We start from the raw sequence: 23,595 nt of genomic DNA on the forward strand, positions 1-23,595 counted from the left end.
TTACTCATAGGTTAGTGATGGTGATGTATCTGCCACAAGTAATAGCGACTTTCCTTTCCTTCACAAAACGCAGCCCAGATCCTTGAATAAGACATAATGAGACTTTTTGGCTGTTTAATTACCTTTCAATGTTATTCATTTTGGGTATCTAAAGGCAGTAGCCTAAAAACTTGACTTTTCTAATAATGGGCACATACCTTAGCCTAAAAGCTTGACTTCAATCACAGCTTGTGCACATTTAATTTTTCAGGTTCCACTAATACACACACATATAGTTATGCGAGATTTCAAACAGGTAATTATTTTTATTGAGAAAATTAAAGCAAATGATTAGTCTAAATACATTTATGTGGACATTACTATCCACCAATACTTCAATGCCAACCTCATACCTTCTTCTAAATGGTGAATCTGACATCCACCATCGAGGGACTTGAAACATTTAATTAATATCTCATTGGACTTGGACCTCATATTGCGTCAACACGTGCCCATATTGGTGGATGCTACTATCAAAACTTGCTAAGATGATGTTTAATCCAAAAGGCATCCTTCATACAATTATTTATCAATAAAAAGCAGCCATAACACGATTTGACAGAGTTAGTCGGTAATTTGGCAATGAACAGTATCTCCATATTCTTTTTGCTTCGGGATAATGGTTCAATGAATGCCTGAGCATTATGTGAACGCGGACATAGTTTTGTTCCACAAATTTGATAGAAACTAGTATTTGCTGGAGGCAATTAGTAACAAAACGTAAGCCATGCGTGTGCACATAAGATAAATGTCCAGCAACTAGCTAGCGGGAAACGAGAACCTTCTCAGCTATGGCCAACCAAGGGAACTGTATCTCATATGCGCTTTTGGTTTCTTGGATAGTATTACTATCTTCCTGTAAAGCAAGCTTCGCTTTAACAGCAGAGGCTCTGGCCCTCCTCAAGTGGAAAGAAAGCCTTGGAAATCAGTCAATTCTCCAGTCATGGGTACCTTCCCCGGAAGATGCCAATTCCAGTAACACAAATCATTGCGAATGGCGAGGAATAATGTGCAATGATGCAGGAAGTGTTACTGAAATAAATCTTGCATACACAGGCTTGACAGGTACTCTCCAATTCTTAGATTTCTCTTCCTTCCCAAATCTTCTTCGTCTTGATCTTAAAGTAAACCGACTCACAGGCACCATTCCGTCCAACATTGGGTTACTTTCTAAACTCCAATTCCTTGACCTTTCCACCAACTCTCTTAACGGCACTCTGCCTCTTTCTCTTGCCAATCTCACTCAGGTTTATGAGCTTGACGTTTCTCGAAACAATATTACCGGTGTGCTAGACCCGCGCTTGTTCCCTGATGGAACAGGTGCTGCCAAAACTGGCCTTGTTAGCCTAAAAAATTTACTCTTTCAAACTACAGGGCTTGGTGGCAGGATTCCCCAAGAAATAGGAAACCTGAAATATCTGTCTCTTCTAGCGCTAGATGAGAATCATTTTTATGGTCCTATCCCTCGATCTTTAGGAAATTTGAGTGAGTTATCCGTTATGCGCCTTTCCGGCAATCTCCTTTCTGGGAACATCCCACCAAATTTAGGCAGATTAAGCAAGTTAACTGATTTGCGCTTGTTCACAAACAAATTGTCCGGTTTTGTGCCTCCACAATTGGGCAATCTTTCATCGTTAACCGTTCTTCACCTTTCTGAGAATAACTTCGCTGGCCAATTGCCACAACAAGTGTGCCAAGGTGGAAAGCTAATTAACTTTACAGCTGCCTTCAACAATTTCTCTGGTCCAATCCCATTAAGCCTAAAAAACTGCCATACCTTGTATAGAGTCAGGCTTGAACATAACCATCTCACGGGAGCTCTAGACCAAGATTTTGGAGTGTATCCAAATCTCACTTATATTGACCTAAGTTTCAACAATTTTAGAGGTGAGCTCTCCGCAAAATGGGGAGAATGCCAGAACCTCACAGTTATGAGAATTGCTGGGAATATGCTGAGTGGCAAAATCGCTGTTGAGATTAGTCAACTGAACCGACTAGCAGTGCTTGACCTTTCTTCCAATCAAATTTCCGGAGAGATACCGGTGCAATTCGGAAAATTATCCAAACTGTTGCTTCTAAGCCTGAAAGATAACAGGATTTCAGGTGAGGTGCCAGTGGAAATTGGAGAACTTTCAAGGCTGCAGTCTCTAGACCTCTCTATGAACATGCTGAGTGGACCAATTCCATATCAAATAGGCGACTGCACTAGACTTCAACTGTTAGGCTTGGGCAAGAATAACTTGAACGGGACAATCCCATATCAAATTGGTAATCTTGTAGCTTTACAAGATTTGCTAGATTTGAGCCATAATTTTCTCACTGGAGGGATACCTTCTCAGCTTGGGAAGCTTACGAGTTTAGAACGACTGAATATATCTTCCAATAATCTCAGTGGTTCAATTCCTGCTTCTCTCAGCAGCATGTGGAGTTTGATTGATGCCAACTTCTCATACAACAATTTAGAGGGTCCACTTCCTGATAGCAACATCTTCCGTTCATTCCAGCCAAGTGCTTATAGCAACAATAAAGACTTATGCAGTGGTCTGGTCCAAGGTCTGAGACCGTGCAACGCCATACCTGAGAGAAAAAGTGATGGGAATAAGAAAAACAGAGTTGTAATTGTTGTTGCTCCGATAGCAGGTGGACTTTTCCTTTCACTTGCATTAGTTGGTGTTCTTGGATTTCTCCGGAGATGGAGATCAAGAAATATGTCAAAAGATAGAAGCAAATCAAGCAGTCGGGAAGATCCATTCTCGATGTGCTATTTCAATGGGAGGATTGTGTATGAAGACATCATTAAAGCCACAAAAAACTTCAATGACTTGTACTGCATTGGAGAGGGGGGAACTGGAAAGGTTTACAAAGTGGAAATGCCAGGTTCTCAAATGTTAGCTGTGAAAAAACTGAATTATCTGGGCAGAGATGGAGAGGTTGAGAGGTTAAAAAGTTTTACCAATGAGGTCGCAGCTTTATCAGAGCTGCGCCATCGTAACATTGTGAAACTCCATGGATTCTGTTCTCGAGGAAGGCATACATTTTTGGTTTATGAGTTCATAAAAATGGGTAGTTTGGCTAATATGCTAAGCAGCGACAAAGGAGCCAAGGAGTTGGATTGGGAAAAGAGGATTAAGGTTATTAAAGGTGTAGCTCATGCTTTAACTTACATGCATCATGATTGTGATCCTCCTGTAGTTCATCGAGACATATCGAGTAAAAATGTCCTATTGAACTCTGAACTTGAAGCGCATGTTTCAGATTTTGGCACTGCCATGTTTTTGAAGCCTGATTCATCTAATTGGACAACCATTGCAGGCACATATGGCTATGTTGCTCCAGGTAAGCTCCAAATCTATATTAATGGTTGCTCTTCTGAATTTTACTCTATTAGGTTGCTTACTTTTTGTGCTTCCAGCAAAATTCCAAGTCCTGTTAACATATACCGTTCATTACTTATTTGCAGAGCTTGCTTACACAGGCGTGGTGAGCGAGAAATGTGATGTTTATAGCTTTGGCGTTCTAACATTAGAAGTTATGATCGGAAAGCATCCAGGGGAACTCATATCCTGTCTGCAATCATTGACTAACCGATGCATCCACTTAGAAGATGTGTTAGATGCACGTGTATCGCCTCCCCCAGGCCAACAACTTGCTGATAAATTGTCCTGTATGTTAACTATCGCACTCTCATGTTTACGAGCCGATCCTCAATCTCGACCATCGATGAGAACTGTATCTCAGCTTCTTGAAATGAAGGCTAGTTCCGATAAGGAAATCTGCTAGGCTGGTCCAATTGGTTGAAGAAACTTGCAATTGGACTGGCTCCAGAATTTCTGGCAGGCTTAGAAATTAAACTTGTTAATTTGTATATATCACGTAAATGTCCATCTTTAAATCGCCCTCGCACTATATTACAAAAATATGCAGTTCTTAAACCTTTTATCATTATTATTATTATTATTGAAAAGCATTAAGCTTCTTTATGTATGATTGTCTGTTAGCCCATCTTCAAATTTCCAGTGAACTCATCTAAAGTCTGTTAGCCCAAAGCTGAGAAGAATCTTTTATTTGTTTTATAGCCTTAAAGAAATTCATAAATTTGACATTATATTTAATCCAAAATTTTAAGGCAATAAATATATGAGTATGTAATACTCACTTACACATTCTTAACTCATTTTATCTGGTTTTGATATAAAAATTTTACATTTACATATTCTCAATAAAGTTTTAATATGGTAATACTGAAATTATTTTTAATATTATGAGAATTTAAATTTAAATTCTAATCAAAATTAATTTTTATTTACAAAAAAAACTCATAATGCATGGAGAAGCCAAGAATGCAACAGCCCAAGCAGGCAGTAAATGAACCCATGTTTATTTTTTGAAAGATAAATAAACCCATGTCATTTATCATGGCTTGGCTTCCACCAATTTGCTAATTTTTTTTGGTACGTAAGAAATTGCTAAAGGAATGGGATTATTGGAATTTAAACCTCCAACTACAAGACAATACTTGATGACTCACCAATCACATTTTGCTATCTTTTTTTTTTTTTTTACAATGTACTCTTACTATAATTCAAATGTGAAACTTTATAAATCATAAATTATTTTTTAATAAGGGAGGAAAAGAAAATTTAAATTTAATAAAAAATATTTACACAGGTAAATTAGGGTTCCACGCCACATTGGGCTTGTGGACTTCCACGTTTATGAGTCAAGTCCACAGTTGTAATGATTTCGCTGATCCACAGCTTTCCGCCCAAGCCACAGTAAAAAGAATTGCATAAAATAAAAGCTATACGGCAAATATTCCTACGATAACGTACATAGACCGTAATTGAATACTGTTAATCAACGCGCTCAGCCGAAAATTTTGTCTCTGATTAGGGACTCAATTAAAAAAATATATAATTTATAAAATTAATATAAATTTATAAAAAAAATTTTAAAAATAAAATTTATTGGTTAAAAATTAAATAAAATTTGTTGTTAATTAAAAAAATTAATAAATATTTAACATTAAAAATTATTATATTTATAATATATTAATAGTTTAAAATTAAAAAATTTATCTAATTTATGTTGAATTTTATTTTTTTTATAGTAATCACGAAAAATAAATTTAATTAAAATTATAAATTAAATAAAATAAATGATATAATTTTAATTTATAAAAGAATTTTTTTTAATTTGAGTCAAAGAAAATTATAGTAAAAGAAAAATTTTAATAATAACAATATGATTATAAAAAGAAAATCACGAAAATTTTAAATTTAAGAAAAAAATGATAAAATAAATATACTAAAATTTTATTTGATAATTTATTAAATAATTTAAATTTTAAAGAAAAAAATTAGTAATTATAATAAAATAAAATTAATGATAAAAAATAAATCAAGAAATAATAATATCTTAAATTTTTTTATTTACGTTTCATTATTAATATCATCCAATTAAAATTTAAAGTTTTTATTTTAATAAATATTTAACATTAAAAATTATTATATTTATAATATATTAGTAGCTTAAAATTAAAAAATTTATCTAATTTATCTTGAATTTTTTTTATAGTAATCAAGAGAAATAAATTTAATTAAAATTATAAATAAAATAAAATAAATGATATGGCTTTAATTTATAAATTTTTTTTTAATTTGAATCTAAGAAAATTATAGAAATGAAGAAATTTTAATGATAGCAGTACGATTACGAAAAGAAAGCCACTAAAATTTTAAATCGATGAAAAAAATGACAAAATAAATATATTAAAATTTTATTTGATAATTTATTCAATAATTTAAATTTTTTTTAAAAAAAATTAATAATTATAATAAAATAAAATTGATGATAAAAAATAAGTCAAGAAATAATGATATCTTAAATTTTTTTATAAAAAAATTTGAGTTTCATTATTAATATCATTCAGTTAAAATTTAGAGTTTATATTTTTTATAAAATTAATAATACTCCTAAAATTTTTTAAAATATTAAGATAATAATTAATTTTTGAGAAACTACACTATATTATATTCTTAAAAGATTTTAAAATATTTATTAAAATTTTATGAGGCCTAATATCCCCATAAAATTTATATAACAATAATTAAAAAAATATTAATATTTTAAAAAATTACTATTATACTCTTAAAAAATTTTAAAAACTTGGGGGAGGCCAATGCTCCTTTGGTCTAAGTGTAGCTCCGCCCCAGATCCCCAGAATCACACACACACACACACACACACACACATATATATATTTTGGGATTATAAATTTTACAAATAAAATATAAAAATAAAAAATAAATATAAATAGTTAAATTATATGTCACGATCCAACCTATGGGCCGGACCGACACTAGGACCTGGGCCAGCCTAAAGTCCCCGAGGCCCGTAGTAAGCTTAACTATTCATTAACCCAACTCTAAAGCCCATTTGGGCCCAAATTCAAGAAAATAAATAGACAGAGTCCGGCCATAAAATGGACTTTCCAACGGGGAGTTTTCGACTCACCCGACCTGTAAACACAATAAATACTCAATTGGGGAGCTCAGCTCACCCTCCACATACTCATCAGCATAAAAATAAATGGGAGCTCAGCTCCCTCATCCAATCCATCAAACATGCATAGAATATTAAGTCTACAGGTCCAAAATAATAATTTAGTTTACAGACCCAAATCAAATAAACATTTCTAACACATGCGGAAATTCTAAGATTTAACAAGTTTATACAAACATTAGTAATCGACCTGCGAGGGAGAAAGCAGGTTAACCTCAAAAATATTCTCCTGTGGCCTGGAAAAATTTTTGAACAGGAGTGAGCGTTCGACTCAGAGAGTAAAATATCAATTTTAACCATAATCTCTATAACTATCTAAAACTAATGCACCCTGTAGAGTGAAATGCAACATCAATAACATTTTCACATCATAACATCAAAAAGGTAATTTGGAGCACTCACACACCCTGTAGTATCAATCATAATATATGGGAGCTGATCCCCTATACAGCTCTCTTAAATCCAACCTGGTGCCAGCGAAGAACTCAAGCCGGACTTTCGCTTAATAAACCAAATCGAGGGTCCCAGCGAAGAACTCAAGCCGTGACTACCCGTCCTGTCCATAGTCCACACCACATCACACGCACACCAACGCACACACACTGCTCCAAATTACCACAACAACATTCATGGCACGTTAACAGTTATAAATGCAACATAAATCGTGCCTAGAGTTTAACTACATAAATATATGCATATAAGTGATGCATGGGCATGCTTGAACATATAATAATAGTGAAATTACAATTAAAATTAATATTTTACTCACAGACTTGACAACGGTCACTGTGGTGGCTGGACGGAGGAAGAAGGCTGTCCCGGCTCACCTGACAATTACATTACAATTATTTAATACAAATGACTCAATACAAATCAAGAAAAAGACCAAATACGTCCTAAGTCGTAGAAAATCGTGAGTCTCCCTATACCTAGGACCTACCCAACTTTGCAAAATGGCTCAAAACACACTTCTATATTTACAATCCATATATCCACAGCTCAATCATATCACACAGCCCCTCCTGGGCCCATCAAATCAGTCATCCATCACAATATGTAAAATTTCAATTTAGTCCTTATAATTGATCATTTTTGCAAAAACTGCCCAAACAAGCTCTAAAAATTCTAAAACTTTGCCCCGCTGTCCTTAGCAATATTACTAAGCTATTGCAAAAAGAATCATAATTTTCTAAGCTACCACGAATATTTTATGAATTTTTAATTCTATTTAAGCACTAGAAAATTACGAAAAAGCAAGGTTCGGGTTTACCTTTGCCGATTCCGACTTCGGGAACGCGCTCGGGACGTCTAACAATGGGGGATAGCCAAAACCTCGATCCAATTCGGAGACTTTTCCAGAAGCAGTGCATGCGGAAATTCACGCACCGGACAACTGTCGAATTTCCGCGAATTGAAGATACCTACACGAAGCCCATAACACGGGGGTTAGTAGATAAATTTTTTAGAATTTTCTAAGCTCATTAAATGCTCGAAAAAACATTGCGAAGTTCCGTGGGACCCACCGAAAAACGGTGTCAGAAAATTTCGAAATTTATGTCGCCGCGAAGCTCTCGATGAGTGGAGCGCGCTGGTACTCTCGGTTTTCTCGTGGGGTTCACGGTTTGTGAGAAATCTAGCCCAAAAGTCGAAATGGGCTAAAAACTTTCCGAGCAAAAATCGGACAAACCGCTCGATGGATTTCGGTGTTCTTGGTGTCTATGGAAAGCTCTCGTCGAGTAGATGATTTTAGACACAAGACCCGGTCCGATTGGTGGCCGGATCGGCCGGATTTTGGCCGGGGAAGTCGAAACGTCGCGCGCGCAGGGGAGGACGTTCGCGCGGGTTTTCCGACCGTTTGGGGAGGCGGTCGGTCGTCTGGGACGGCTGGGAGGTGGCGCCGGTGAGCTGGGGTGGCAGGGGCAGGAGGAGAGAGAAAAGAAAGAAAGAAGGGGAGGAGGTCGGGACGCGCGGAAGAAAAGGGAAGAAGAAAAAGGGAGTCGGTCCGATTCGACCGGTCCGATTCGGTCCGGTTCGATTCGGCCGGTTCGATTCAGGATACAAAATTTTGAATTTTTACTCTGCCTCGGGACCGAAAACGAGGTCCAAAAATTCTGAAAAAATTCTAGAAAACTCAAAAAAATACATAGACTCCAAATATATTTTTAGTTTTGCCACGTGGTCTTTAAATTAATTTTTAAAAATCATCAAAGTTTATATTTTCGGAAAATCGAACCCGATTTTTAAAATCCAAAAAATCTAAAAAAATTCCTAAAATTTAAATAAAATTAAAATACCAAAAATACTCATAAATTTAAAATTTTGGGGTGTTACATTCTTCCCCCCTTACAGAAAATTCATCCTCGAATTTTTACACAAGGCAGAATAAAGCACATGATTATACATTGAACAGATAAGGGTACTTGCTACGCATGTCCCGTTCTGACTCCCAGGTGCACTCTTCCAGCAGTGACTCCTCCACAAAACCTTAACCATAGGGATCTGTTTTGATCTCAGCTGTCTCACTTGGTAGTCCACTATGGCTACAGGTTGCTCCTCAAACGTCAAGTTCTCTTTTAGCTCTATTACATCCGGCTGTAGTACATGAGAGGGATCTGGAATGTATTTTCTGAGCATGGAGATGTGAAACACGGGATGAACGTGAGAAAGGTTGGGTGGTAGTTCCAACCGGTAGACAACTGCCCCAACTCTATCCGTAACCTCAAAAGGTCCGATATACCGAGGTGCCAACTTGCCCTTCTTTCCAAATCTCATGACTCCCTTCATTGGAGAAACCTTCAGGAATACATAGTCGCCCACTGCAAACTCCACATCCCTCCATCTGGGGTCTGCATAACTCTTCTGCCTACTGAAAGCCGTTTTCAGTCGTTCCCTGATTAAAGGAACTACTTCTGAAGTGTACTGCACTAGGTCTACATCATGCACCTTCGCTTCCCCCATTTCTGTCCAACACAGAGGAGACCTACACTTTCTTTCATATAGTGCCTCATAGGGTGCCATCCCTATGCTGGAGTGATAACTGTTGTTGTAGGCAAACTCCACCAAAGCTAGCTACTCATCCCATTGACCTCCAAAATCCAAAACACTCATGCGAAGCATCTCTTCCAGTGTTTGGATTGTCTTTTCGGACTGTCCGTCTGTCTGAGGGTGGAAAGCCGTACTGAAGTTCAACTGTGTACCAAGTGCTTCCTGCAACTTCCTCCAAAATCGAGAAGTGAACTGGGGCCCTCTATCAGATATTATGGAAGCAGGAATTCCATGCAATCTGACTATTTCTCGAATGTAGAGTCGGGCGTACTGTGCCACAGAATATGTAGTCTTCACAGGCAAGAAGTGAGCTGATTTGGTTAAGCGGTCTACAATTACCCATATCGAATCATATCCTCGCGTGGTACGAGGCAACCCAGTCAAAAAATCCATGGTAATTATTTCCCACTTCCATTCTGGGATAGGGAGCTCTTGCAGCTTCCCTGACGGTCTCTGGTGTTCAAACTTCACCTTCTGACAAGTCAAACACTTGGACACAAAGTCTGCGATGTCTCTCTTCATGCCATTCCACCAATAGCTATCTTTCACATCATGGTACATCTTGGTGGAACCTGGGTGGACACTGTACAGTGTATAGTGTGCCTCTCGCATGATTTCATCTATGAGATTGTCTACATCGGACACACATATCCTAGAACCTTGCACTAGGGCGCCATCATTGGCAAATCCAAACTCACCACCTTCACCTTGCTGTACTCTTTCTATGATCTTCATCAATTGTTGGTCTCTGTGCTGGGAAACTCTAACTTTGTCTCTCAAGTCTGGCCTCACTGAAAAATGAGCCAGCAATACCCCCTCATCAGAAAGATCTAGGATTAAACCTTGATCCATCAACTCATGTACCTCCTGAATCAACGGTCTCTTCTCCGCTGAAATGTGCACCAAACTGCCAGAAGATTTTCTGCTCAAAGCATCTGCTACTACATTGGCCTTCCCAGGGTGGTACTGGATGGTGCAATCATAGTTTTTCAGAAGCTCCATCCATCTCCTCTGTCTCAAGTTTAAATCCCTCTGTTGGAAGATGTACTTCAAACTCTTATGGTCGGTGTATATCTCGCACACTTCACCATACAGGTAGTGTCTCCAGATTTTTAGTGCAAAGATTACAGCCGCCATTTCCAAATCATGGGTGGGGTAGTTCTGCTCATGCCTCTTCAGCTGTCTTGAAGCATAAGCCACTACTTTTCCATTCTGCATCAAAACACACCCTAGGCCAACTCTGGAGGCGTCACAATACACGGTGTATCCTTCACCGCTCATAGGTAGTGTCAACACAGGGGCGGTGGTTAGACACTCCTTAAGTGTCTGGAAACTCTTCTCACAGTCATCTGTCCAAATGAATGGAACATTCTTCCGGGTTAACTTAGTTAGGGGAGCCGCTATCCTGGAGAAATCTTGCACAAAACGCCTATAGTAGCCAGCTAGACCCAGAAAACTTCGCACCTCGGTGGTATTTGTAGGCCTAAGCCTAAGCCAATCGATTCTGACTTCAATTTTCTTGGGATCCACTTGAATGCCGTCACTAGAAACCACGTGTCCCAAGAACGAGATGCTTTTTAGCCAAAATTCACATTTCAAAAATTTGGCGTATAGCTGGTGCTCCCTCAAAGTCTGCAACACCTTTCTCAAGTGCCACACGTGTTCTTCCTCGGTCTGGGAGTATACCAAAATGTCATCTATGAATACGATGACAAAACGGTCCAAAAATGGCTTGAACACCCGGTTCATCAAGTCCATGAAGGTTGCTGGTGCATTAGTGAGTCCAAAAGACATCACCAAGAACTCATAATGACCATATCTTGTCCTGAATGCCGTTTTGGACACGTCCTCATCCCTGATTCTCAACTGATGGTAGCCTGATCGCAGGTCTATCTTGGAAAAGAATCTAGCCCCTTGGAGCTGATCAAACAGATCATCGATCCGAGGAAGTGGATACTTGTTCTTCACAGTCACCTTGTTCAGTTGTCTGTAGTCAATACACAACCTCAATGACCCATCCTTCTTTCTCACAAATAGAACAGGAGTACCCCAGGGTGAAGTGCTCAGACGTATAAAACCCTTGTCCAAAAGCTCCTGTAATTGCTCCTTTAACTCCTTCAATTCTGCTGGTGCCATTCTGTAAGGTGGCATTGAAATGGGGTTTGTACCCGGCACAACATCAATGCAAAACTCTATTTCCCTTCCTGGTGGCAACCTTAGAAGCTCCTCTGGGAAGACATCCATAAATTCTCTGACAACAGGAACATTTTCCATGCTGACACCTTCTACAGATGTATCTCTCACCAATGCCAAATACCCTTGGTATCCACACCTCAACATTTTTCTAGCACTAATTGCTGACACCAAATTATATGGAGCCACGCTCCTGTCACCATCAAAGCTAAACTCTTCCACACCAGGTATGTGGAAATACACCCTTTTGTTCCTGCAGTCTAAGGTGGCATAATGAGTTGCCAACCAATCCATCCCCAAAATTACATCAAAATCCATTACTGGTAGAGGAACCAAGTCTGCTGGGAGGATCTTTCCATCCACTACCACTGGGCTACCCGGAAAAACCATATCTACATCTATGTTGTCACTAAGCGGGGTAGCTACCGACAAAGGACATTCTAAGGTTGTAGGGTTTCTACCCATCCTCATGGCAAACACAGGGGAGACAAATGAGTGCGTAGCACCCGGATCTATCAAAACACGAGCCTCATAGGAACAGACCAGAAGAATACCTGCCACAACTGCATTTGAAGCCTGAGCATCCTGGTGGGTCAGGGTGAAAACCCGAGCTTGACCCCTACCCTGAGTGGCAGAACCCTGATACTGACTTCTACCTCCTAATCTGCCTCCAAATCCACGTCCCCCTTGTCCTCGGCCCTGTTGGCCACTGAACTGACTGCCTGCTATGCTAGAAGCACCTGGATACAACTGACGAGGAACATTCGCAACAGAACCCTGTGACCCCATCTGTGGCTCACTGAACACGGGGTATTCCCTAGCAAAGTGACCTGGTTGGCCACACTTGAAGCATACTCCTGAACCCATCAAACAAGGTCCTGAATGTCCTCTTCCACACTGTGCACAAGGTGCCAAGGAGGATCCTGAACCAGACCCATAACTGCTGTACCCCGAACTGTGACCACTGCTGGATCCGTACCCTGGTCTGAATCCTCAAGCTTTGTGTCTAAAACCGCTCTTCTTGTTCCTACTCTTTCCTCTGTAATTACTCTGGCCACCACTATCCGGAGTACCCATTTGGAGAACACCTGAAGAACCCTCTGCTCTGTTTTTCTTTGCCCTTACGCTGTCATCCACAGCATAGCTAATCTCAATCTGTCTGGCTCGATCAACCACCACATCAAAAGACTGATCAGACATCATGGCCAGGTTCGCATACCTCCTGTCAAGCCCCTTTAGGAATCTCTTCACCTTCATAGTTTCTGTAGCTACTGCTGTAGGGGCATATCTGCTCAATTCCAGAAATTCTGTAGCATATTCATCTACAGACCTGCCATTCTGTCTTAAGGCCTTAAAGGCCCACTGCTTCTGATCTCTGAAGCTTTCTGGCACAAACCGATTGATGAACAGTTCCACAAACTGAGCCCACGACAAACCCTCCATCCGAGGTAACACGTAGTCATTCATCCATTGTCTAGGCATAGGCCCCATGACATGCTGTATACACTCTATTAGTCTTCTATCAGTCAACTGCAATTCTGTTCCTGCCTGTCTGCAGGAATCCAAAAACCGATATGCATCGTCTGACACATCATAAGTACCAGGCACCAACTTCTTGAAATTTATGATCTGTTTATAAGGTTCTCCTCTTGGTGCGGTGGACTGCTGCTGCTGTGGGGGGTGGACCATATACTGCGCCATCATATCGATGGTCCTCTGCAACCCAGCTAGAGTAGCTGCCATGGGGTCCATGGGACCCTGTGCCATGAAAGACTGATCCTGAACTGTTGGCAGCTGCTCTTCTACTTGAGCAGCTCTAGGCCTCCTACCCCGCCTCCTCGAGGCAGGCGCCTCATCCTGTGCCGACACCTCGTCAGGCACATCTGGTTCTGGTGCAGTGGCAGCTCTCCGGCTTCTACGCATTTTCCTAAAATTCAGCAGCATTAGCCTACAAAATTCAAAACTGCACATTACACAGCTCTATAGACTCATATTTATACATAATATATGGAGCAGAAACTAGAAGCAAAGATGACAATGCAAGATGAATATGGACCCTAATTTTCCGTATGTGATTCCTAGTAGACTCTTCCCAACACTTTAGACAAACATTCCCTAAGAATCTGGAGCCTAAGCTCTGATACCACATTTGTCACGACCCAACCTATGGGCCGGACCGGCACTAGGACCTGGGCCAGCCTAAAGCCCCCGAGGCCCGTAGTAAGCCTAACTATTCATTAACCCAACTCTAAGGCCCATTTGGGCCCAAATTCAAGAAAATAAACGGACAGAGTCCGGCCATAAAATGGACTTTCCAACGGGGAGTTTTCGACTCACCCGACCTGTAAACACAATAAATACTCAATTGGGGAGCTCAGCTCACCCTCCACATACTCATCAGCATAAAAATAAATGGGAGCTCAGCTCCCTCATCCAATCCATCAAACATGCATAGAATATTAAGTCTACAGGTCCAAAATAATAATTTAGTTTACAGACCCAAATCAAATAAACATTTCTAACACATGCGGAAATTCTAAGATTTAACAAGTTTATACAAACATTAGTAATCGACCTGCGAGGGAGAAAGCAGGTTAATCTCAAAAATATCCTCCTGTGGCCTGGAAAAATTTTTGAACAGGAGTGAGCGTTCGACTCAGAGAGTAAAATATCAATTTTAACCATAATCTCTATAACTATCTAAAACTAATGCACCCTGTAGAGTGAAATGCAACATCAATAACATTTTCACATCATAACATCAAAAAGGAAATTTGGAGCACTCACACACCCTGTAGTATCAATCATAATATATGGGAGCTGATCCCCTATACAGCTCTCTTAAATCCAACTTTGGTGCGTGAAGAACTCAAGCGGACTTTCGCTTAATAAACCAAATCGAGGTCCAATGAAGAACTCAAGCCGTGACTACCCCTCGAAGGATCGGGTCCCAGCGAAGAACTCAAGCCGTGACTACCCGTCCTGTCCATAGTCCACACCACATCACACGCACACCAACGCACGCACACTGCTCCAAATTACCACAACAACATTCATGGCACGTTAACAGTTATAAATGCAACATAAATCGTGCCTAGAGTTTAACTACATAAATATATGCATATAAGTGATGCATGGGCATGCTTGAACATATAATAATAGTGAAATTACAATTAAAATTAATATTTTACTCACAGACTTGACAACGGTCACTGTGGTGGCTGGACGGAGGAAGAAGGCTGTCCCGGCTCACCTGACAATTACATTACAATTATTTAATACAAATGACTCAATACAAATAAAGAAAAAGACCAAATACGTCCTAAGTCGTGCCGAAAATCCGGCAGAGTCTCCCCTATACCTAGGACCTACCCAACCTGCAAAATGGCTCAAAACACACTTCTATATTTACAATCCATATATCCACAGCTCAATCATATCACACAGCCCCTCCTGGGCCCATCAAATCAGTCATCCATCACAATATGTAAAATTTCAATTTAGTCCTTATAATTGATCATTTTTGCAAAAACTGCCCAAACAAGCTCTAAAAATTCTAAAACTTTGCCCCGCTGTCCTTAGCAATATTACTAAGCTATTGCAAAAAGAATCATAATTTTCTAAGCTACCACGAATATTTTATGAATTTTTAATCCTATTTAAGCACTAGAAAATTACGAAAAAGCAAGGTTCGGGTTTACCTTTGCCGATTCCGACTTCGGGAACGCGCTCGGGACGTCTGACAATGGGGGATAGCCAAAACCTCGATCCAATTCGGAGACTTTTCCGGTAACGGGTCTGTCTGGCCGGAAATTCACAGACCCGGACAACTGTCGAATTTTCGCGAATTGAAGATACCTACACGAAGCCCATAACACGGGGGTTAGTAGATAAATTTTTCAGAATTTTCTAAGCTCATTAAATGCTCGGAAAAACACTGCGAAGTTCCGTGGGACCCACCGAAAAATGGTGTCAGAAAATTTCAAAATTTATGTCGCCGCGAAGCTCTCGACGAGTGGAGCGCTCTGGTACTCTCGGTTTTCTCGTGGGGTTCACGGTTTGTGAGAAATCTAGCCCAAAAGTCGAAATGGGCTAAAAACTTTCCGAGCAAAAATCGGACAAACCGCTCGATGGATTTCGGTGTTCTTGGTGTCTATGGAAAGCTCTCGTCGAGTAGATGATTTTAGACACAAGACCCGGTCCGATTGGTGGCCGGATCGGCCGGATTTTGGCCGAGGAAGTCGAAACGTCGTGCGCGCAGGGGAGGACGTTCGCGCGCGTTTTCCGACCGTTTGGGGCGGCCGTCGGTGGGGCCAGTGGGAGGCGGCGCTGTGAGTGGGGTGGCGAGGGGAGGTGGTGGCCGGCGAGGCGAGGAGAGAGAAAAGAAAGAAAGAAGGGGAGGAGGTCGGGACGCGCGGAAGAAAAGGGAAGAAGAAAAAGGGAGCCGGTCCGATTCGACCGGTCCGATTCGATCCTGTTCGATTCGGCCGGTTAGATTCAGGATACAAAATTTTGAATTTTTACTCTGCCTCGGGACCGAAAACGAGGTCTAAAAATTTCAAAAAAATTTCAGAAAACTCAGAAAAATACGTAGACTCCAAATATATTTTTAGTTTTGCCACGTGGTCTTTAAATTAATTTTTAAAAATTATCAAAGTTTATATTTTCGAAAAATCGAACCCGATTTTTAAAATCCGAAAAATCTAAAAAAATTCCTAAAATTTAAATAAAATTAAAATACCAAAAATACTCATAAAATTTAAAATTTTGAGGTGTTACATTATAATTATAATGTAATTAATTATTTTAATATATAAAATAATTTAATTATTTATATTAATTAAAATAAAATAAAATAAATTATAATTTAATTAATATTTTACTCGAATTTAATATTATAATAATTTTTTTTACTTTAAAAACTAGAAAAAAAAATCATAAAACTTAAAATAAGGAGAAACCTGAAATACGCATTTTAAAACTGAAAAAGTAATTAATACTTGGATTGTATAGTACTGAATTTCATAATTACCCCCTCCTTTTTTTTTATTTTTTTTTTTTAGAGTCAAATTGCCCTGGTGGGAGCAATGTAGGTAAGTCAGGCGCTGCAATCGGAACTGAACAATAGAAGATAAGGGAAAGAATTTCTTATGTTTTTTTTTTTTTTGTTAAAGTAAATTACATATTTATTACTCATTTAATTTATAATTAATATATTATTTAAAATTATAATGAGTTTAATAAAAATTATTATATATTTTACTTAAAATTATGATGTGCTAATTTTTTAAGAATATAAATTAAATATTATATATATATATTAAGGAATATTCATTTAATGTTAATAAAAATAACTTGTAAACTGATGAATTGGTCAAATTGAGAAGGATTTCATTTTCCTGTTTCACCAACTTCATAATTTCTCTCAAGACTAATCCATTTTTCTGTGGAGTTGTTGAAGTAGTAGACTTGAACCTAAGAAAAAAAAAAAAAAAAAAAACCCCAACCTACGGCTATCTGTATGTATGCTAGTTTTCTTTCTTACCGTTAGGGAATTATTCTGTCAATTGTTGAAGATTGAAATGTCAAATCAAATTTATATGTTTCATTAATTTTATTTAATTTATTTTTATTTCTAAAGAATTTTGATTCATTCTTAATTTGAAATTTGAATGTCTTAAGTTCTTAGCTCATGAAAAGTCTTCCTTGCACAATAAACAGTTTAAATTGAAAGCAGGTCTTCATAAGGAGCCTATTAGCGGCTATAAATGTAGAAAAGATGAACTCAATTGGTATATTAAGAAAATGGGTACCAAGATAACTTTGTTTCTCGGGCAGGTTTTCTTGATTTTCATTCTCCTCTTGGCCTCTGCAATGGGAGTAAGGGATCTGCTAGAGTCTTCCAAGCCTCATGTGACTGGTAAGTACCCAAGTCTATTGGTTCCTGAATTAACTCATAATGGTAGCTTTTAGCTTTTGCAGTTTCTCTTTTTACATGGAATTTTAAGTGCACACATATGAAGTTACAGGACGAAATGAAGTATATGATATTTTTCTTCTTCTTCTTGTTGCAGTCAAGGCGATGGATGATCCTTGGGATGGCCACTATAGGACTACGACGCCTCCTGCCGTTCATTAACTTCTTTTAATGCAATCTTCCGGTGGAAAATCCCCTAATTTTAATTTGCAATGCTTAATTAATTAAATAATTATAAGAAAGGAATAATGAAGATCATTTGCTACAATAATTTAATATCTGCAAGTGGATCTGTCTGCTGGAGTTCTTTCCTGGATTCTGCCAAGCTAGCTCCCTCAATTGCTATTGGCGATATCTTCTATCTGCTCGCTGAAGTTCTGATGTGATCTTTGCCTTGTCTGGACTTGTAAATTGTTGCTTATTTAGAATAAAAACGAAAATGGATGGTTTATCTAAAACTTTACGATACATGGATTAGCAAAATCCCATTTAATTATTATAATTTCTTTTTGGTTATATCAATAATTTAAAAAAAAAAAATTTAATAGCTAAATGACCATCAATAAAATAAAATTTTTAGGCAATTATTTAACTATTAAATGTCTCATTGGCACTTAAATGAATCGCTTTTTATTATTATATTTTTATTTATTTATTTATTTTTCTTTTTAATATCAAATTGAAGTTCAATTTAAGATTTAATTGGTTAAACAAAAAAATAGAAGAAAGTTGGGAATAATTATAATGCTAATCATGGGTATTATTACTAAGCTCTAATCTTATTTATATACTAATTAAATTTATTTTATTAAAGGTTAATTAAATAAAAAAGAATTTGAATTATTTTATTTTAAATATGAAAAATAATAAAAAAATAATTAAATTAAATTTTTATAAAATTATAATTTTTAAATAGAGTAGTAATATTTTTAAATAGGTTAATTATGAAATTTAAAGAATAAAAAAAAAAAGAAAATATTAACGATGACGAAGTGAAATTGTGAAAGAAATAAAGTTTTGATTTTGAGTAATTTTCTTAATTTTATATAAAAGATTAAATTGAAAGTTAAAATATAAAATATAAAAGATTTAATTAATTTAATAAAAAAATTATGATTATTAAATTATTGGACTTCTGTTAAAAAAGAAAAGTATCGGACTAAAATTAAGGGATTAATTTAACTTTTTACCTAAAATTTACTTTCTCAAGAACTACTTTCAATCCATAAAACACACCCGCGATTTTGGTTCCCATCCCTAATTCTCTTTCCCTTATTCAAGCTTCCATTTTTTGTTTTGAGCTTTCGATTCGGCTCCCTCAAATTCCCTAGGCGACAGCGACGGCCGGCGACGATCAGATATTGAATGTCCCGAATTTCCTTTCCTTCCTTGCTTTCCCTGTAAGCTTCCGCTTTCTGTTTTGAACGGCTCCCTTAATCTTCTATGGCACAGACGACCTCACAACATTGACAACCCACTTTCTATTTTGTCTTGATTCGTTTCCCTGAAGCTTTCTCAACTCGAACGACGCCGCCAGTCGGACAATTGAAGCTCCGTGTTTCAGGCACCACTTCCTCCTCCTTCCCTCTTGAAATGCTATTACAATGATTTTGATTTGTTGATTATATAGGATTAATGTGGCTTTGTTCTTCGACTTGATCAGTTGCTTGCTGTTTGAGAGAGAAAAAAAAAAAAGAAGAAGAAGAAGAAGAATTGATGGGCTTTTCCCACCATTTGATGAATTGCTTGATGCTTGACTAGTGTTTGGGGAGCAAAAGTTGGAGCTATAAAGTAGCTTGGCTCTTACTTGCGATATGTTACGTATTTCTCATTTAGGCACACATTTCTTCATGCCCATCCTATAGGGTGCTGTTTTATGTTTCCTTTAGAACTATACATTTCCCATTTAATATCTTTCAGTTTTTGAAACTGTATATATAGTCTCAAACTCATGTGCTTTCTTTTACAGGTGGATAATAGTTTTCTAGCATGCAAATTAAGAATTGAGGTAAAGTGAACTCTTTTTCGGGAGATGCCCGAGTTCTTTCTGGACACTAATGCTAAAAGGAGCGAAGCTCACAGCTCATGTGGGCAAAGCCCTGCAGTCTTTGCCTAAGAACCCTTATTTCGTTCTTTTTCCATCTGGATTTTTTAGATATTATGGTAATGTTAACTCGAAACATGATGGGGCAATACATGAAACTGAATGGGAAAGATTACTCAGACCGTTTGACCTCAAAGAGCTTCGAAAATCTTTTAATCAAATCACCCCATTTCAACTCTGTAAACTGCTTGAATTGCCACTTGATGTATCCACATCAATGGCAATATTCCAATGGGCAGGTGCCCAGAAGGGCTATTGTCACACATTTAAGGTGTACTATGTGTTAATCAAAAAGCTTGGTGAAGCCAAAGAGTTTAAAGTTATAGATAGGTTGTTGTTGCAGATGAAAGAGGAAGGGATTGTTTTTAGAGAGCCCCTCTTCATATGTATTATGAAATCTTATGGGAGAGCCAGTTTGCCTGGTCAAGCTACTAGGCTGTTGTTGGATATGAAATGTGTTTATTCTTGTGAGCCAACATTTAAGTCTTATAATGTTGTGTTGGAGATACTGGTAGCTGGTAACTGCCCTAGTGTTGCATCAAATATTTTTTATGACTTGCTGAGTAAGGGTGTATTACCCACTGTTTACACATTTGATGTGGTGATGAAAGCGCTCTGTATGGTTACTGAAGTTGATAATGCTTGCTCACTGCTTAGAGACATGACAAAATATGGGTGTGCCAAATTCAGTGGTCTACCAGACTCTCATACATGCACTTTCAAAGAGAGATAGAGTGAATGAAGCATTGAAATTTCTGGGGCAAATGTTCCTGATGGGATGCATTCCTGATGTTGATACCTTCAATGATGTTATTCATGGATTGTGCAGGCTTAATCGAATTCATGAGGGGGCAAAATTGGTTGACCGGACGCTTCTCTGTGGTTTCACCCCTAATGATATGACTTATGGAGTTCTAATGCATGGGTTGTATAGAGCCGCACAAGTAGATGAAGCCCAGGTGTTGTTGAACGAAATCTTTGTTCCAAGTACAGTGCACTTCAATATCGTGATTAATGGATATGTAAAGAGCGGCCGCTTGGATGAAGCTAAGGGTTTTTTGTATGATAAGATGTTAATTGATGGATGTAAGCCTGATCCTTTCACATTTAACATACTGATACATGGGTTTTGCAAGAAGGGGCTTATGGGTTCAGCTCTTGAATTGGTTGATGAGATGGCTGTCAGTGGTTGCAAGCCCAATGTAATGGCATACACTATTTTGCTTGATGGGTTCTGTAAGAAAGGTCAATTAGATGAAGCTGGTCATGTTTTAAATGAGATGTCAGCTAAGGGACTTGGTTTGAGTTTAGAGGGATACAACACCCTAATATGTGCTTTATGCAAGGGTGGGAAGGTTCATGAAGCTTTGGAGATGCTTGGTGAAATGTCAAGCAAAGGATGTAAGCCTGACATATTTACATTTAATACTCTAATATTTGGTTTATGCAAGGTTGATGAGATGGAGGAAGCCTTAGGACTCTATCGTGATATGTTATTGGAGGGTGTTATTGCCAATACTGTAACTTACAACACATTGATTCATGCTTTTTTGAGGAGAGGTGCAATTCAAGAAGCACTTAAGCTTGTAAATGATATGTTATTCAGAGGATGCCCTCTTGATAAAATCACTTACAATGGCCTAATAAAAGCATTCTGCAAAGTTGGGGCCATTGAGAAAGGATTGGGATTGTTTGAAGAAATGATCAGGAAGGATCTAATTCCCAGTAATATCTCATGCAATATATTGATCAATGGCCTTTGTAGAGTTGGCAAAGTACGTAATGCACTTGAGCTTCTAAGGGATATGATTCATCGAGGATTGGCACCTGACATTGTCAGCTACAACAGCCTGATTAATGGTTTATGCAAGATGGGGAACATTCGGGAGGCTGTCAATCTCTTTGACAAATTGCAGGTTGAAGGAATACAACCTGATGCTATTACTTATAACACTTTGATTTGTTGGCATTGCAGAGATGGAATGTTTGACGATGCATGTTTACTCCTCCATCAAATTGTCAAGAATGACTTTGTACCTAATGATGTAACATGGTATATTTTGGTCAGCAATTTTTTTAAAAAAAGTGGCAATGAGAGTAAAACTTCATCCTATTCTCAGTTTTAATTCACTGGAAGGGAGCTTCTGATCTTGGAAGACGAATTTGCTTAGGCATCGTTAATTGATCCCTTCCAGCTGCATCCAAATGGAAAATATTGTTCGTTGCAATTTCACACAATATGAGTTGCCTGATCCTTCTACTCCTTGCTACTTAATGGTCACTGGTTGGTGATTTGCATTTCTTTTTTTTGGATTTTACATTAATGTTGATTTGCTAACTTTCATTTACCTTTTGCAGATTGGTCTACTACAGGAGATGAGTGTATCACCATGTGTTTACGAAAGGTTGGCGCTGCTCTAAAAGCTGAGTAGTTGAAGTTGAACATAGATGATGAGTATCTGAAGTTAATCCTGGTTTGTAGATTAACTGAATATGGATATCAAGAGGGCCTTTCTAAAATCTGGATTACCATTGGTTCAATATTCATAGGGGTGCTGTCCAGCCAAGTCAAATCAATACAATGTATTACTACTCCTCTAACTTGATTTGATTAGAAAACTCAACTCAAGCTTGATCTAATCCTGTATTCCTATCTTTTCATGTTCATTCACAACTCGGTTGGACACACAAACTTAACTCAATTGCTATTAAAGTTATTGATCTTGAATTAAGGCTTGAGTTGAAACTTAATATCGTAAATTATTATTTAAATAGTATAGTATAAAATATATTTGAAATGCTAGATTAGGCTCCCGAACTACTTTGGTCGAGGATTATCATACTTAAATTTGGCTTAACTTGCTACTCGTGTTTGAACTCCACTCGGTGAATATGTTTGCTAGCTAAGTCTGAGTAGTTTGTCTCAATTACACTTAAATTTTCTTCTATTTTGTTCCCCTTTCACTGTTTTTTTTTATTATTTTTATTTTATTTTATTTTTTTGCGTGTGCCAGCTACTGGTTAGATTTGTTGACTCTTACTTCGTCCTTGTGTTATTTCTTCATTGTTCGTTTGTTTTCTTCATGGTATTACTGATATTTTCTTTTAATTCTGCAGACAAGGCACCGGGGAATTTCGTTCTTTTCGGTATTCATCCAGTAACGGAATGAAGCAGTGGAGCTTGGTGCCTGGTACAACGTAATGTATCAACTCTCTTGTGCTATATATAAGAATGCAGGCAATAATGTATGTACGGAAACAGGCGTCTCCTTTTTTTTTTTTTTTTTGGCATTAAGAGGAGTAGATTTCAAGATGGTTCCAAACTATTCCAATTTGAAATGTGGAATTGATAACTTTTATGTTCAATTTAGCCCTAAAAATAAGAAAATAAAAAAATTAATTTCTTAATTTTTAGATTTAAATCAAGAAATTAAGAAATTGAACTCTTTTTTTTTATTTAAATCAAGAAATTTAGTACATGAATTTTAATTTTTGAGATAATCGGGTCTTTAGCCGGCTTTGACAACCTTTTAATCAATGGATTACTGTCATATTTTGTGGGAATGGGTAGCTTTCTGTGAATTAATGTTCTATCAATGCAACAGTTAAACTCTATGAATGCCTTAGTTAACAGGCCTCGCTCAAGGGGTTTCTGATAACCTTTTCATTTTTT

The 23,595-nt window shown here is 37.8% G+C and overlaps 2 protein-coding genes and 1 long non-coding RNA gene across 4 annotated transcripts; all 3 read left to right on the top strand.

Annotated features, from left to right (window-relative positions):
• The first annotated feature begins 776 nt into the window (after positions 1-776).
• LOC131168805 (MDIS1-interacting receptor like kinase 2-like) lies at positions 777-3,931 on the top strand. 2 transcript variants are annotated; one of them, XM_058140134.1, is made up of 2 exons: positions 777-3,399; positions 3,500-3,931. In XM_058140134.1, the coding sequence occupies exons 1-2, from the start codon at positions 831-833 to the stop codon at positions 3,817-3,819; spliced, it is 2,889 nt and encodes a 962-aa protein (XP_057996117.1). In that variant the 5' UTR covers positions 777-830; the 3' UTR covers positions 3,820-3,931. The 2 variants fall into 2 exon arrangements, with proteins under 2 accessions (XP_057996117.1, XP_021641249.2); XM_021785557.2 differs by having other exon boundaries at positions 777-3,375.
• Positions 3,932-17,358: 13,427 nt separating this feature from the next.
• Positions 17,359-18,286, top strand: LOC131175430 (uncharacterized). Its single transcript, XR_009145624.1, has 2 exons — positions 17,359-17,761; positions 17,916-18,286. It is a non-coding gene; the product is annotated as an uncharacterized LOC131175430 (long non-coding RNA).
• A 761-nt stretch (positions 18,287-19,047) lies between these two features.
• On the top strand, positions 19,048-23,275 carry LOC110636030 (pentatricopeptide repeat-containing protein At5g64320, mitochondrial). Its single transcript, XM_058140270.1, is given in 5 exon segments — positions 19,048-19,382; positions 19,788-20,600; positions 20,602-22,206; positions 22,281-22,505; positions 23,040-23,275. Coding segments are annotated over 2 exon segments (2,172 nt in total). The 5' UTR covers positions 19,048-19,382; positions 19,788-19,875; the 3' UTR covers positions 22,049-22,206; positions 22,281-22,505; positions 23,040-23,275.
• Positions 23,276-23,595: the final 320 nt, after the last annotated feature.

This window comes from Hevea brasiliensis, chromosome 17 (assembly GCF_030052815.1).
Source record: "Hevea brasiliensis isolate MT/VB/25A 57/8 chromosome 17, ASM3005281v1, whole genome shotgun sequence".
NCBI lineage: Eukaryota > Viridiplantae > Streptophyta > Magnoliopsida > Malpighiales > Euphorbiaceae > Hevea > Hevea brasiliensis.

Bases quoted from the DNA above. Each gene is read 5' to 3' on its own strand.
- LOC131168805 (XM_058140134.1), top strand. From the start codon at position 831: ATGGCCAACCAAGGGAACTGTATCTCATATGCGCTTTTGGTTTCTTGG. The intron at 3,400-3,499 runs GTTGCTCTTCTG...ACTTATTTGCAG, and splicing joins GCTCCAAATCTATATTAATG to AGCTTGCTTACACAGGCGTG.